We start from the raw sequence: 13,482 nt of genomic DNA on the forward strand, positions 1-13,482 counted from the left end.
AAGTGGATACTACTTAATATCTGATCTGTAGGATTGCTCAGTAATGGAAGGAATCAAAGAGCATATAATTAAGTGAGATTTAGTTCTCTTATGTAAGAAGAATAGGAACAGGGCATAGCACACTGGCATAGAGATTCATAGATACGTATAACATAACTACTTTTTGGAGTGGATGGATTTTGCTTGTTCTAGAACACATGGTTATTGGTACTTGATACTTATCTGAGCTGATTCTCGCTACACTGCACCTAGATACATGGGTGGGTCACATACATGCATGATCTATGGCATTTAATTTATTTAAGATATTTGAATCTGTCACTATTTGTGGTTATACATGTCATACAGAGGTTTGGCACTGCAGAAGAGGATGCATATCGAAGGGATTTGACCATTAACAGGTGATATATATCTAGCATTGTAGTTTTCTACTATTTTCTTGGGTTTATTATTCAACTGCTGGTTTTAGATATTCTTATATAATTCACATTACTTTTTTTTTTCCCCATCCTACTTTTTGGAGGTGGGTTAATGGGTGTTCAACCATGGTTATTTGTTGCTTGAGTGTTTGTCAATGAAATTTGACATAGCTGATAATTTTCAATTGCCCCTTGTGGCTCCAGCACATGTTTTTTTCATTTATGAATAGCTCGGCTTCACTTGTAATTTTCTGACAGTATCCTTTTATATCTACAGCATGTTTTACAACATAAACACTGGTTCAGTTGAAGACTTGACTGGACGTGGTTAGTCTAAGTTTGCCCATGTTTATGAATTTTTCTTTCCCAGAATTACTTGATCAGAACATCTAAACATCTCTACTGTTTTGCTCACCTTTCTCTTTGTTAGCGCAGGCATTGCAGACTTGAAGGCTGGAAAAATTGTGACACCTTTACCTCCAAAAGATACATTTTTGGATGATCCCCTAAGAGTTCTTCGTGCTATCCGATTTGGTACTTCGATTTATTTGTTATATATGTTCTTTGTTTCTTAAGGAGGATTATTTTGTTCTCTTTCTTTTTTCTGTGAGAGTCGATTAATATTGGCAATATTTTACATAATTTTTTTTAAGGTAATTATTTTACATAATTATTTTTGATCTTCAGTCAATTGAAAAAATCCCGTCTTAAAACTGGTGTGGGTTGATGGTAACATTTGACCATTGCTACCTCCTAATTTTCCCCATGTTGTACCATGTTTGGCTAATTTCTGGTCATATAGGTGCAAGATTTGAATTCGTACTAGATGAAGATTTAAAGGAAGCGGCTGCAAGTGATGAGGTGATAGCTGCTCTTGCTCAGAAGATTAGCAGAGAGCGTATAGGTCATGAAGTATGTTCAGTCTCTTGCATATGTATCGAGTGACAGGCGCTGTATTATATTCGCTTGTGCAGCACAAATCAAGTTTTTTTTTTTTTTGTTTTTCTGTTTTCCTTTGCAAATAGTCTTTAGTATTTTTGTATAGAACATGAAACTAAGCATTACTCCTTTTCCCCTTGTATTTATGTTCTATGCAGATTGATCTCATGATCTCTGGTAACCAGCCAGTTAAAGCAATGACTTACATTTGTGATTTGAAGTTATTTTGGGCTGTCTTCAACCTTCCGCCTGATTTTGAGCCTTCAGCATCCGAAGGATGTGATAGGTATGTTTAGTTCATGTATTGTTAGTGTAGTTTTATACACCAAGATACTTATACAGGGGTCCATGTCATTGGCTAGAACAATTTGGAGGTCCATGTTGCTAGTCCAAAGGCTTTGGGTAATGGCTAGTTTTGTTCACATGAGGGTTTGAATTGTGGCAAGGCTCATGTAATGGAAAAGGAGTTATAATTGGGCAGGGTTCTGTGGATGTGCAGGTGGAGAGGAAGTGGATTTGTGCTGATGGGTCAAGGGGGTTATGTGGGTTTAATGAAGCCTTTTTTGATGGGTCAAGTGGTGCAAGAAAGAGAAGCTGGCTGATGACGTGTCAGGAGAAATTCCTTTTGGAGGCTGTTGGTTTTAGAAACTCTTGGCTGGTGAGGGAAAATTAGTTTTCTATTGATTTAAAAGTTTGAAGTTGCAAGGGCTAGCCTATATAGGCTGCGTATGTCATGCCCCTATTTTTGATACATGACCGGCCATGACTCCATCCAAAATCCGATGGAGATACCAGGCCTAGAGAAGAAATTGCTTGCAAAAATCATCATTTGGCTACAAGTAATAAGTGAGTCGAGAAAGAGTACTTGTTAGGACACAAGATTCATGCTTATATTTCATATTGCAATAAAAAGGGTTTCTATTTCATTGACAAGTTATTCACATTGGGCTGTACTTTATATGCAACATTTTCCACACTTCCTAGACTAAATGTATATTTTCCAATAAAACACATGCTTAGTATCATCTTGCCAACTTGTAGTACATGTCAAAAGTGGGAGTCTCTCAGAAAACTTAACAAGTGGGGCTTTTCTTGAGTCCGAACCTGAAATTGTTATAAATTTTTTTTTTTTTTTGGGGGGGTGGGGGGGGAGGGAACTGGTTGTAGCTTCTCTTTTCAATCTAATATACCTTCTTTTTTCATCCAAAAAAAAAAAAGGAAAAAGGAAATAGGGTTAGCAACCACGAGCTTAGTAGACATTCTTAATTTTGCCTGATTCATACAAGGATTTCACTATTTCAAATTGTGATTTCTTTATATGTTTGCATAATCATACTTCATGAACACATTTCTTATTCTGAGCAGTCTCCTGAATCTAGAGTTACCATCACAAGATATTCAAATTAACTCACGTTTCAACATCATTTCAACATAGTAGTGCTATCTCAAACAAGTGCCATATTCTAGCTTGGCCAAACCATAGCTTTTGGGTTTAGGGCCTTTCACCCATGGGAGAAACAATCCCTACTTTCTCAAATTTCACAATATTACAGCCACAAACAACATACACAGTGCTAGCTATTTCACATAATAACAATTCAATAGATGCACACACGAGCTATACCATTGCAAGTAAAACTATCATCCTTACAAGATCAATATTGATCACATGCAAATTTCCCAACTGAAATAAAACATGCAGCTATGAAAACCCAGGAGAACATATGTGTAGCCATCTAGTAGTTAGAAATTGCAAGCTTAAAATCCATCCTTCTTAAGATTCAATTCCATACAAGTTTCTATTCTTTTTCCCTTGAATACCCAAAATCCTAGATGAATTAAATGAAAATTAAGAACACCTACCTTGAATATCAGCTTCTCCAATTTGGTTTCTCTGAATTTTACTTTGTTTTTCCTGATTTCCCTGAATTTCCTGATTTTCTGTAGTGTTTTTGCGCTTCCGTCCCCCCGTCTCTTCCTAGAGCTTGGGTTTACAGCAAAACTTAATTGTATATTCATTTGTTGCTGGTATGCATCTCTAGAAGTGGATTAGGACAGCCGTAACTCAGTGGCAGCTGTCTGCCAAGCATTTCCTTTGGGCTGGAAACGGGGTAGGAAAGCAGCAGCTGGAAACAAGGGCTCCTTGGTGCTGCCACCTGTACACTAAGTGTCCCCTCTTGGTTTTAGCATGCCTCTATTTATTTACTCTTCCCCAACTCCTATGTTATTATGTTTTGAGACACTGTTTCTTAATTTTCTTTCATCTACACCCCGTCTACTGCTAATAAACTAAATGAAATTCCTAATGTCAATTAACATATTTAATGCACAACATGCTTAGTATGGACCCATTCAATACAAAAAGCAAAAGCAACAACCATGCAATTTATGCAAGTAATTTAAATTTTCCGTGGCTTGAAGGGTGTGGTTATCACAACATAGATTTGGAGGTATTAATGTGGGAGTTAATGTTGGTAAGATATGCAATAAGGTTGATCTTCCAAGGTGCATACTCATCAAAGAGTGCGGCAGTGCCCTGTTTTAGGCACCTTTTTATGTAATTATACTCTCGCGATGGTTTTCTCTCGTGCGAAAAGTCCTCATCTCACATCTCTCTTTCGCTCGATATCATGTTGCTTGTAAGATTTGATGGTGGGGGTTTGTTCAATACAGATCAAAGGCAAGTCCTTCGATTGAGATTGGATATGGTAGGGAAAGTTGGAGCTTTGTTTGTTCTTTAAAAAATTGTAAGTGCAATCGTTGGGTATGACTCTTTCAGCTGAGACTTCATGGTTTACTCAAGGGTTCTCGTCTCTTGTTGGTAAGTTGAGCAAGTATTTTTGAAGATTCTGAGTGGGTTATGTCGACTATTGGGTGGGAATCATGCGACTAGGGCAGGGAGGTTCAAGGAAATAGGGCATGGATGGAGGGTCTAAAGGTATTCGATTTTTGTTCCTAAAGGGCTGAAAAGGGGTGGATGGTCTCGATTTGGGGATGCTTTTGGTTTTTTTGAGAGCTTTTGTCGATTAGGCTCTAATGCAGCAAATGATAAGAAGAATGAAAATTGCTCATGGAGTTAGATCGTTTCTGGAAGTGTAGGTGATGGTGGAGGTTGATCGATCTCTAACTGTGTTGGAGGTTGTTTGTGCTTCTTGTGGGGGAAGCATGCAAGAGAAGTTCATTCAGTAGGCTACGCACGATGAATTGATAGTGGTTAGGTTATCTCTTCTGGTTGAGCTATTGAGTGGGTTGAGTGGGTTGGGCCTCGTTTTTCGATTAATATAGTCTTGGGTCAACTGTTCAAAAATAGCAAAACTAAAAACCCTTTGCTGGGTTCGCTGGTTAAGGAGGCCCAATAGCAATTTTATGAATTATGACAAGGCTTGGGTGACAAAAAAGTGCATACACGTCAATTAAATGGGCAGGCCTAGAAGTCTTTATAGGTCCCTGAGCATAAGGAAGCCCATCTACCTAAGGTTTGTGAGGTTATGAGAGTTCAGAGTTCTTCATAGCAGAAGCGAGGTGAACTGCGTTCATCTTGAACGAGGTACAAGGTGTTTTGGTTGGCCGTAAGTTATGCTCCTCTTTGAACAACATCCTCGGCAATCATCATGATGTTCGATAGCAGTAAAAGCAGGCGACAAGAGTAGGAAGCCGTGTTGCTTCTCCTCAATTGGAGAAGAATGATAATTGGGGAAGTTTTAGGGATGAAAGGGGGGTTCCCCCCCAAGAATCTTAATTCTTGGGAGTTGAAAACCATGACTTCGTTTATGGGTTAGTTGGAAATCTAGTTGGTAAGGGAGTCAATTTGGATGACTCGAAAAGTGGAAAGGTTTATGCCTGCTGTACGGAAGTGCAAACGGGTTTTGAAGGGTGGAAACTTAATGGAGATATGTGAGATTATCAGGTGAGAAAACATATAAAACTATTAAGAGAGATTCCAAAGGTGTTCTAAGTATAGTGGAGGAGCCAATCAGTGAGAGGGCCAAATTGTGCAAGGATAGTAAGAGATGGGGAGATGTTTCGGATGAGGATAGTGTAGAGGCTAGTGATTTTGAATGTGAAAGAGGTTTTACTTTTGGATCATATTCAGGATCAGTATGAATTTTCCTTTAATTCTTCATTGATTGCCTTAGAGATTTATCTTATGTGCCACATCCTCCTTTATAAGGCTTAGAGGGAGTTGATATGTTTGATGATATGAGGTTACTAAAGGTGAACATAAGGTTAAGGATGAAATTTTACCTACTGTAGTCCAAGAAATTTCTAGGAAAGACATTGAAATTCAAAGTTTGTTGGATGACTTGGGCCCTATGTTGTATGATCAAGGAGGAAATGAAATTAGGCTTGCTGGGGGCAAATCTAAGGTGAAGTAGGGTTAGAGGGAACTAACTAATTTGAAGTGTTTGGTGAACTATGATGGGAAGAGATTAAAAGGGGATTTCTTGACTGATACAACAACAACAACAACAACAACGACAACAACGACAACAAGAAGCAGCCTTAAGACCCCACTAGCCAAGAAATCCCCTCTATAATCCCTTCCCATCTTAGTTCACTGAACACTTCAAATTAGCTAGTTCCCTTTGACCCTTCTTCATCTTAGATTTCTTGGCTGATAATAGCAGATATGTTGTTTCGATTTTATTTTTTCTTCTCTTTTTTGAGTTTTTGCTTTTGTTTTTTTGTCTTCTTTTTGAGGATTTGGTACCTTCATTATGATTGGACATTCTCTTAATATATTTTCTTCTATTATAATAAAAAATTTTCTTTAGACAATGAAGCAAGAGAGGCTTGATAAGAGGAACTCCTTCTCATGTGTGGGTTGGTAAATTTTTTTAAAAAAATATAGATAGGGAGCTTTTTTGTTAAAGAAGAAGTTAAGAATTGTTGAAAGGTAAGATTTAGGTGAGAAGGATAGTGAAGGAAATCATGCTAAGAAAAAGAAAGCGATTGCTGTATCAAAAAATAAGGTTGGGTTTGGTAGTGCTTTTATATGTGGTTGGTGATTATTTTTGAATAAGGTTCGTGAACAGTGTACATATGTTTTTGACTTATTTCCTTGGGGATATTTCACATGTATCATTTCTCGAGGAGGATGAATTGGGTAAAGAGTGGTATGTACAGTGTAGGGATTGGATTGTGCACACATAAGTGGAGGGGGTTAGTGGAAAGGATATTGAAGCTCAACAACTTATGGACAATATAGGATTGTGGCTATATGATCCTGAAGGAAAAGAAATTCACTTGGATGGTGGTTAAAGTAAGGTGAAGAAAGGTCTGCTTGAATTAGTAAAATAAGCATTAGTTGGGAGTTCTAAGGGAGTTAGGTGAGTGGATCTGTTATTCCCATTTCTAGGGGGTTTCTAATCTAATGCTTATTTTGAGACACTAGAACCTCCTCCTTACTAAAACTAGAAGTGGGGATAATCCCCTTGTCTTACTCCCCTAGTAGAAGTAAACCAATCTTTAGGCTGCCCGTTAATAATACTGATGGGAGAAGTCTTTGTCTTTTTCTGGATCTTTCCAGAATTTTGACGGGAAAAGTCTTTTTCTTCTTTTTGTAAATTCTCCTCTTGTCAATGAAATATATTCTTTTGTTATCAAAAAGGAAAAAAATAATTACTGAAAAATAAGCATTACATAAACATGTCCTAATCAAATTCCTCCACTCAACTCCAAAGTCTTTCCTCTTAAGCACCCTAACCTAGAACTCCCAACTAATGCTTATTTTGGGTAGAATGATAAATAGGGGGGTTGTGAGCGGTATTAAAGTGGGTAAGGAGGAGGTTCTAGTGTCTCATTTGCAATTTGCTGACGACATCATTATTTCCTTAGATGAACATGTTGACTCTTTTTGTTAACACACTATTTTTCAAAATTTTTAGAGAGTCTGTGTTCTTAGCATTAATTTGGGTAAAAGTGGTGTTGAGCTTGTTAGTCTTAGTCCTGAGATGGTTTTGGAGCTGACCTTCCCAGCTGGCTGTGGTGTATTAGAGTGGTCTTTGATCTTTTTTTGATAAAAAAAATAAGCTCTATTAGATAGAAAGAAGGGAAGATACAATGTGCTGGGACCCAAAAAAAAGGTGAAAAACAAAATAAGAAACACTATTCAACCCCTTAACAAATAACAACTATGCAATGTTAACCAAGGAAACCCCTTTTCAATCCCTTTCCATATTTCGATGATTCCCTTTGTCCTTCAACTTTCAACTTTTGCCACCATCCATGTGCACTTAATTTCCTCCAAAGATCAGTCAACTTTAAGCCTATTTTACCCAAAAGATCTTGTGCTTCTAAGTCCTTAGGAACCACCTCCACGAGTGTAGGCAATATTCCATCCCTTCGCTGTAAACTGTTAACCAGATCATTATCAAAGATAGAAACTCCCTCAAGTCCTTCCAACGGGGTGGATGGACATAAGATTCCCAATCTCTTCACAAGAATACAAAATATATCCACGTTGTTCTCAAATCTCATCCAACAACAGCCCTCTCACCCTCCCCCCCCCCCCCCCAAAAAAAAAAAAACCACAATCAAACTCACTAATATCATCACTTTCTGAATTTGAGAAGTCCCTTTCATTTGTTCCCTATTTTTCTTACCCTAAACTACATCCAGCCTTCGCCTTAGCATGCAAATCTTCCACTATACTAAGCTCTCCTTTAGAATATTTCTTTAATAACTTTGCCACCGACTCACCGGATTTTTCTCTCTTATCTTCAAACACCTTCCTCATTTCAGCACCAATATGAACTCCCGTTTGACGAGCATAAACCTTGCTACGCTCAAATTACAAGGGCCATCAACTTCCTCTCCCCAAAGAAACTTCTAATTTTTTACTCTTTTCCACATCACTTTCTAATCCCGCTTCAAAACTTGTTGCATTTTTATCACCGCAATCTTGTTTCGAATCTTCTTTACTGCTAATCTTTTGTTCCAATACTCTATGAAGTCAACTCATATGCTAGAAATTTGTAGACTAGGAATGTATGGTGCTATTAGAAGGTACAGTGTCCTCCTTCCCAGTTCTCGGCTTCCGGGTTCTAAGAACAAAATTTTGGGCAAACCTATTTTTGGTTCCAGCAAGGAAGTACCACCTTTGCCCATCTCCATGAAGCCCAAGGGATCATATCCTTCCTTCGAGCCCACTTCAGACAAAAAACATTGCTCGACTAATTCCTACTTGAAATCTCCTAATGCAGGCCTATTTGCGTCTGAGAAGATTGTTGATCCTGCCAAAACCCTAGCTTCGTTGCCTTTCTAATTGAATGATTCCGGTAATTTTGTGATGGTTCTTGACTTTGAAAACCCAAGTTTCTTCAATTGCATCACAACTCCATGTTGACAACACCGATTTTCTCTCTCACCCGTCATACTTTGATTTCTAAAGCAAGATTGACTACCACGACCCACACTTTCACCCTTTTACCTTCCAATACCAGTTGACTCCGTGATCAGGGATGTGCTGAGTCATCTGTAACTACGTCTTCAAATTCCTTCACAATCCCGTAGAAATCGCTTGCAAAGGTTTGCAAACCTTTGCCCTTTGTGCCATTAGGAATGAACCATACAAATTTCCTTCTTTTCCGCCGAACCCTAACTCCATAAACTTTCCCACCTTAGTCCACCTAATTGACATCCTTTATTGTGTGATTGCCTTACGGAAACTCTGGTAGCCCCTTTTTGTCTAGCCAAACACTAACAACCCACCCTTTAGTAAACCAAGAAATTGCCTCTTTCGAAAACCTAATCTGTATCTGCTGCACACCATGTTTTTCTTGACCACAAGCAGAGAAGATAACTCTTTACCTTATCCAAACATAGATTGAAGGATTTTTCTTCGATTTGGATCAACCGATTCAACATGACCTATTGCATAAGACTCCATATCATGTATGCTTCAGAGGGAGAGAGAATAAGACTCCATATCATGTATGCTTCAAAGGGAGAGAGAATCGTTTCGTGGGAGGGGAGAAGAGACAAAAGGGGGTGAGAGAGAAAGTGAGACATCTTGAGTGGCCTTTGATCTATTTAGGAGTTCTTTTGGGAGGCAAGACCTCCTTTGACCTTTTGGGATCTAGTGGTGTCTAAGAATGCTAAGCGGTTGGATGGTTGGAAAGGAGCTTTCTTTTTGTTTTGTTTTTTGTTTTGTTTTTTGTTTTTAAGGTGGTAGAAATTCTTCCATTTGTACTAGCCTTTCTACCATTGTGCTGTATTTTTATCTCTGCTTAGGATTTTCGGAGGGCTAGTTCAAAATACTTGGGAGGACTATGAGGGATTTTCTTTGGTTAGGTGTAAGGGAGAGGAGAGACCATTTGGTAAGGTGGGAGGTTGTGCGTACGTTGAAGGAAGATGTTGGGTTGGGTGTTGGTAATTTGTTGTCTAAACACTTGCCTTGTGGGCTATATGGTTGTGAAGGTATCCCTTGGAGGTGAATTCTCTTTGATTTTATAGTAAAAAGTTGATATGGGATGAAACACCCTTCCACCATCCAACTGCCTTGACACCTTCTTCACCATAGGGTTCTAGAAACCAATCGACTGAGGATTATGATGACCCAATGGTGCTCCTAGATAAGTCAAATGCCATTATACAGTACCACACCCAGCTAAGGAGAACAACTAAAAAGAAATTTCTATGCCGAATTAGAATTTGCAGTTGACATGGATGATATCCATGCATCATTAAATTCCTTACATGAAAATTTTCATTTAGAAAACTACGGTTTCTAGAGTTGGAGATTCCCCAGGTTCCTACATTTCTTTGAGTTGACTTCTAAAGTTTTTTTGATTAGTTACTCTAGGAAAATTCTTCTTAGGGTGAGATGAACTTAAAGCATTTGGGTGCTTGCCTATGTGCTACATTTTGTGAGTGTTAACTATATAGTCAATCAAGGCTTCAACTCAATATAAAAAAACTATGCTTCAAGCAATGTATCAAATGTGCTGTATGTTTTTTTTGCATACATTATGTCAACATGCTTCTTAATATCTTTGCTTTTCTTCATACATTTTCTCAACATTCTTCTTATTGTCATTGTAATGCTCTAATATCTCCTATTCTTGTACCAAATCTTTTCTCCCTTGGTATTAAGCTCACAATCTCTTCCTACTGTCTCTTAAATAGGATTTGTCTTGCTTACATGGATGCTTTGTGGAACCTTATTCAACTGATCGGATGCTCCACCTTCAATGTAAGTATTTTTATTACATATCATTTTTAAATTGAAGTTTCCAACTTTATCAAAGGTTTATTGTCATGGGAAATGGTTTTGTTTGTGGTTGTGTGCGCGAAAAAGAGGGGGAGAACACTTTTTGGCCGTGACTATGAACTTGAGTGACCAACAGTTTCTTAAATGAATGGTTGTATAGGGTGCATCATCCCATAAAAGTATGGTGACTTGCTGTGGAACAAGTGGAAAGGTGAATCTTGGTTGTGTGGCATTGTTTTCTTACTATTATTTTGGAAGGATATCTTTATGACCTGATGCTTAATCTATTTAAAATTAAAAAATTTGTCTATGGCCTTCATTTTTTATCCTAAAAGAGATAAGAAAACAAACAACATTGGGGATAAGACTTTTGAAGGCAGTGTGAGACTTCCATTAGATGTCCTAATCATTGTCCTAATCTTTTCACACACAGCCGGTCCCAAGCTCGGGTAAAGGAGGAGGGTTGCGTTAGGTAGATGACGGTGAGCATACAACTTGTTAGATCTCTATGATATGAATTCTTACCGGCTATTCGTTGGGGCATCCCCTATGAGTGATGTGTTGCATTTATACCACTCATGTGTAGCGAAAAATCGGCGACAATGGTCTAGGTTGTTACCTTAAAGCAACATGCCATGTTAGCTCCTTGGTACAATGTTATATATGCAAAGGTTCTCGCATCATTATAGATGTGGGCAAATAAAGAAGTTAGTTCAGGAGATCAGGATTAGGTTAGCGACTTTGAATATGGGGACGCCTAGTTGCTTACGGAGCTATGGGTAAGAGCATGAAGATAGTGGACATAATGATTAGAGGAAAAATTAATGTAATCTGCATTCAAGAAACTATGTGGGTTCAAGGGAAAGCTAGAAAAATTAAAAAATCATGATTCAAACTCTGATTTTAATGTAAGAAAAAGAAAGAAATTGGGGTAGGAATCATTGTAAATAGAGACTTAAAAGATAGCATTAGATTATGGAATAGAGTCGTAAAAATGGTCTTAGGCCGAGAGATAATAAATATCATTAATGCTTATGCTCCTCAAATAAGCTTAGCAGAAAACTTAAGGAGACAATATTGGGAAGATGTGGATAGTGTTATACAAGGGATATTGGGGAGTGAGAAAAATTTCATAGTTGTTAATTGAATGGACACACAAGTTTATGAGAGGATACATGGAGGACATAGATATGGAGATAAAAAAGAGGTTGGGGATGTGATCTTAAACTTTTTCCATGTCATATGATCTTAAATGACTGTTTGCTTCAAGAAAGAGAATAAAACTTAAGAACCTTCTAAAGTGGACAAAATAAAAGTCAAATAGATTTTTTATAAACTAGGAGGGTAGAATCTTTATAATATAAGGATTGCAAAGTGATTCTAAGTGAAAGCTTAATTGCACAACATAGAGTTTTATTATGAGATATATGTTTTAAAAAATCGAAGAAAAAGGGTAATATAAAAATAAGTGCAAGAGATCTAGGTGGTGGAACTTAAAGGGAGAAAATATAATAAAATTTAATGATAAAATGATCAAAGATGGTGATTGGCAATAGGCGATGGTTTGGACACAAACACTCTTTGGAGTAGGATAGCTAGCTCCATTAAAAAGATAACAAAAGAAATTTTAGGTAAATTAGGAGAAAGATTCTCATATAGTACAAATAGTTGGTGGCGGGATCAAGACGTTCAAAAAGCCATAGAGACAAAAGGAATTTAGTATAAAATATTTCATAAACGTAAAAAAACCATGGAAAACTTTGAATGAAGATGGACCATCTTTCATGACATTGCCACCCTTTGCCACAACCAGAATGCCGAACTACTTTTGGCAACCTTCCCCCTTTATCTTCTAGTTTGAATCTTAGTTTCTTGACCATCCTGACCTTGAATCGAATCGTTGATTCTATACCTTCAGAAGATAAAAGGAGAAGTATTTCCAAAGTAGTTATGCAAACCTAATAGCCAACAATGAGACTTGTCATCTTCTTGTATAGTCCCTACTATGCATTCGACAAGTCATCCTTGGCCACAGGGTTCGCGCTGTTCCATTAACGATAGAGAGTGATCGTTTAACTTTATCATAGTTGATCATTTATCCAGCTAATCGAGTGTCCTTCTGCGAAGATCTATTGAGTCCCATTTTCCTTCCTTTTTCCATCCTTTTTTTAGAAAATCCTTTTGAATTTCTTCAGAAGATCCCAACAGATCTTCAACTCCCTTCACGAAAAAATTATCCTTGGCTTTCGGAGATTACCCAACTGCGAATCATAGTCTTAGGTTCGGAGAGGTTGGCTTTTGGCTTTTTCATGGCTCGGGTCGATTGGAGGTGCTATTTTAGAATGGGTGAGATTAGCTGCTTATCAGGTAAGGAGCTGTTTGAGTGGGGGAGGAGATTCCTTAGTTTGGGTCGATCACAAAATATTCTTTGCTAATCGCCTCAGGCCTTTAGGCTTCAAAATTTTGGAGTTTGTAAGGAGAAAGTTCTCTCACATTTTTTCAAAGAAAGAGGAACTTATATGTTTCGTTGAGTTATTGGGGATGATTTGTGAAGGAAATCGAGGAGTTGACGAGCTTTCTCGAGGAGGCTTATACGGTTATACCAACAAGGAGAAGGATCCTGGGTCTCGATCAATCTGATGCCCAATCGTAAAGGAAGTTTCCTACGAGTTGAAAAGGGGATCGCAGGAGTAAAACGAAGCTTTATTTGTGCCCCTGAGGGTAAGAACAATGAAGGTTGGAGGGATTTCTTCGAAGCTCTATTGCAACTCTTAGCTGAACAAGGCAAGGAGATTGTATTTAGATGCTTAAATTGTGGTGTCTTGAACATAATTAACCACAAGATGTTAAAAAGGAGCAGAGTGGGGGTTCGAGGCAGCTAGAGAGATGATGCTTCGCAGAAGTCACTGG

General features: G+C 38.0%; 1 protein-coding gene across 5 annotated transcripts in view; it reads left to right on the top strand.

Moving 5' to 3' along the window:
* LOC131163740 (tRNA nucleotidyltransferase cca2) overlaps nucleotides 1–13,482 on the top strand; it is a 93,335-nt gene that overhangs the window by 35,770 nt on the left and 44,083 nt on the right. For all 5 annotated transcript variants that reach the window (XR_009139105.1, XR_009139102.1, XR_009139103.1 and 2 more), the window contains exons 4-9: nucleotides 349–401; nucleotides 697–746; nucleotides 855–953; nucleotides 1,222–1,331; nucleotides 1,517–1,644; nucleotides 10,488–10,554. Coding sequence is in view for 1 of the 5 variants with exons in the window: in XM_058120445.1 (XP_057976428.1) it covers nucleotides 349–401; nucleotides 697–746; nucleotides 855–953; nucleotides 1,222–1,331; nucleotides 1,517–1,644; nucleotides 10,488–10,554 (507 nt within the window). In the remaining 4 variants the exon portion in view is untranslated. The remainder of the gene's footprint in view (nucleotides 1–348; nucleotides 402–696; nucleotides 747–854; nucleotides 954–1,221; nucleotides 1,332–1,516; nucleotides 1,645–10,487; nucleotides 10,555–13,482) is intronic.

The sequence above is a fragment of the Malania oleifera genome, chromosome 9, assembly GCF_029873635.1.
Source record: "Malania oleifera isolate guangnan ecotype guangnan chromosome 9, ASM2987363v1, whole genome shotgun sequence".
NCBI classification, from domain to species: Eukaryota; Viridiplantae; Streptophyta; class Magnoliopsida; order Santalales; family Ximeniaceae; genus Malania; species Malania oleifera.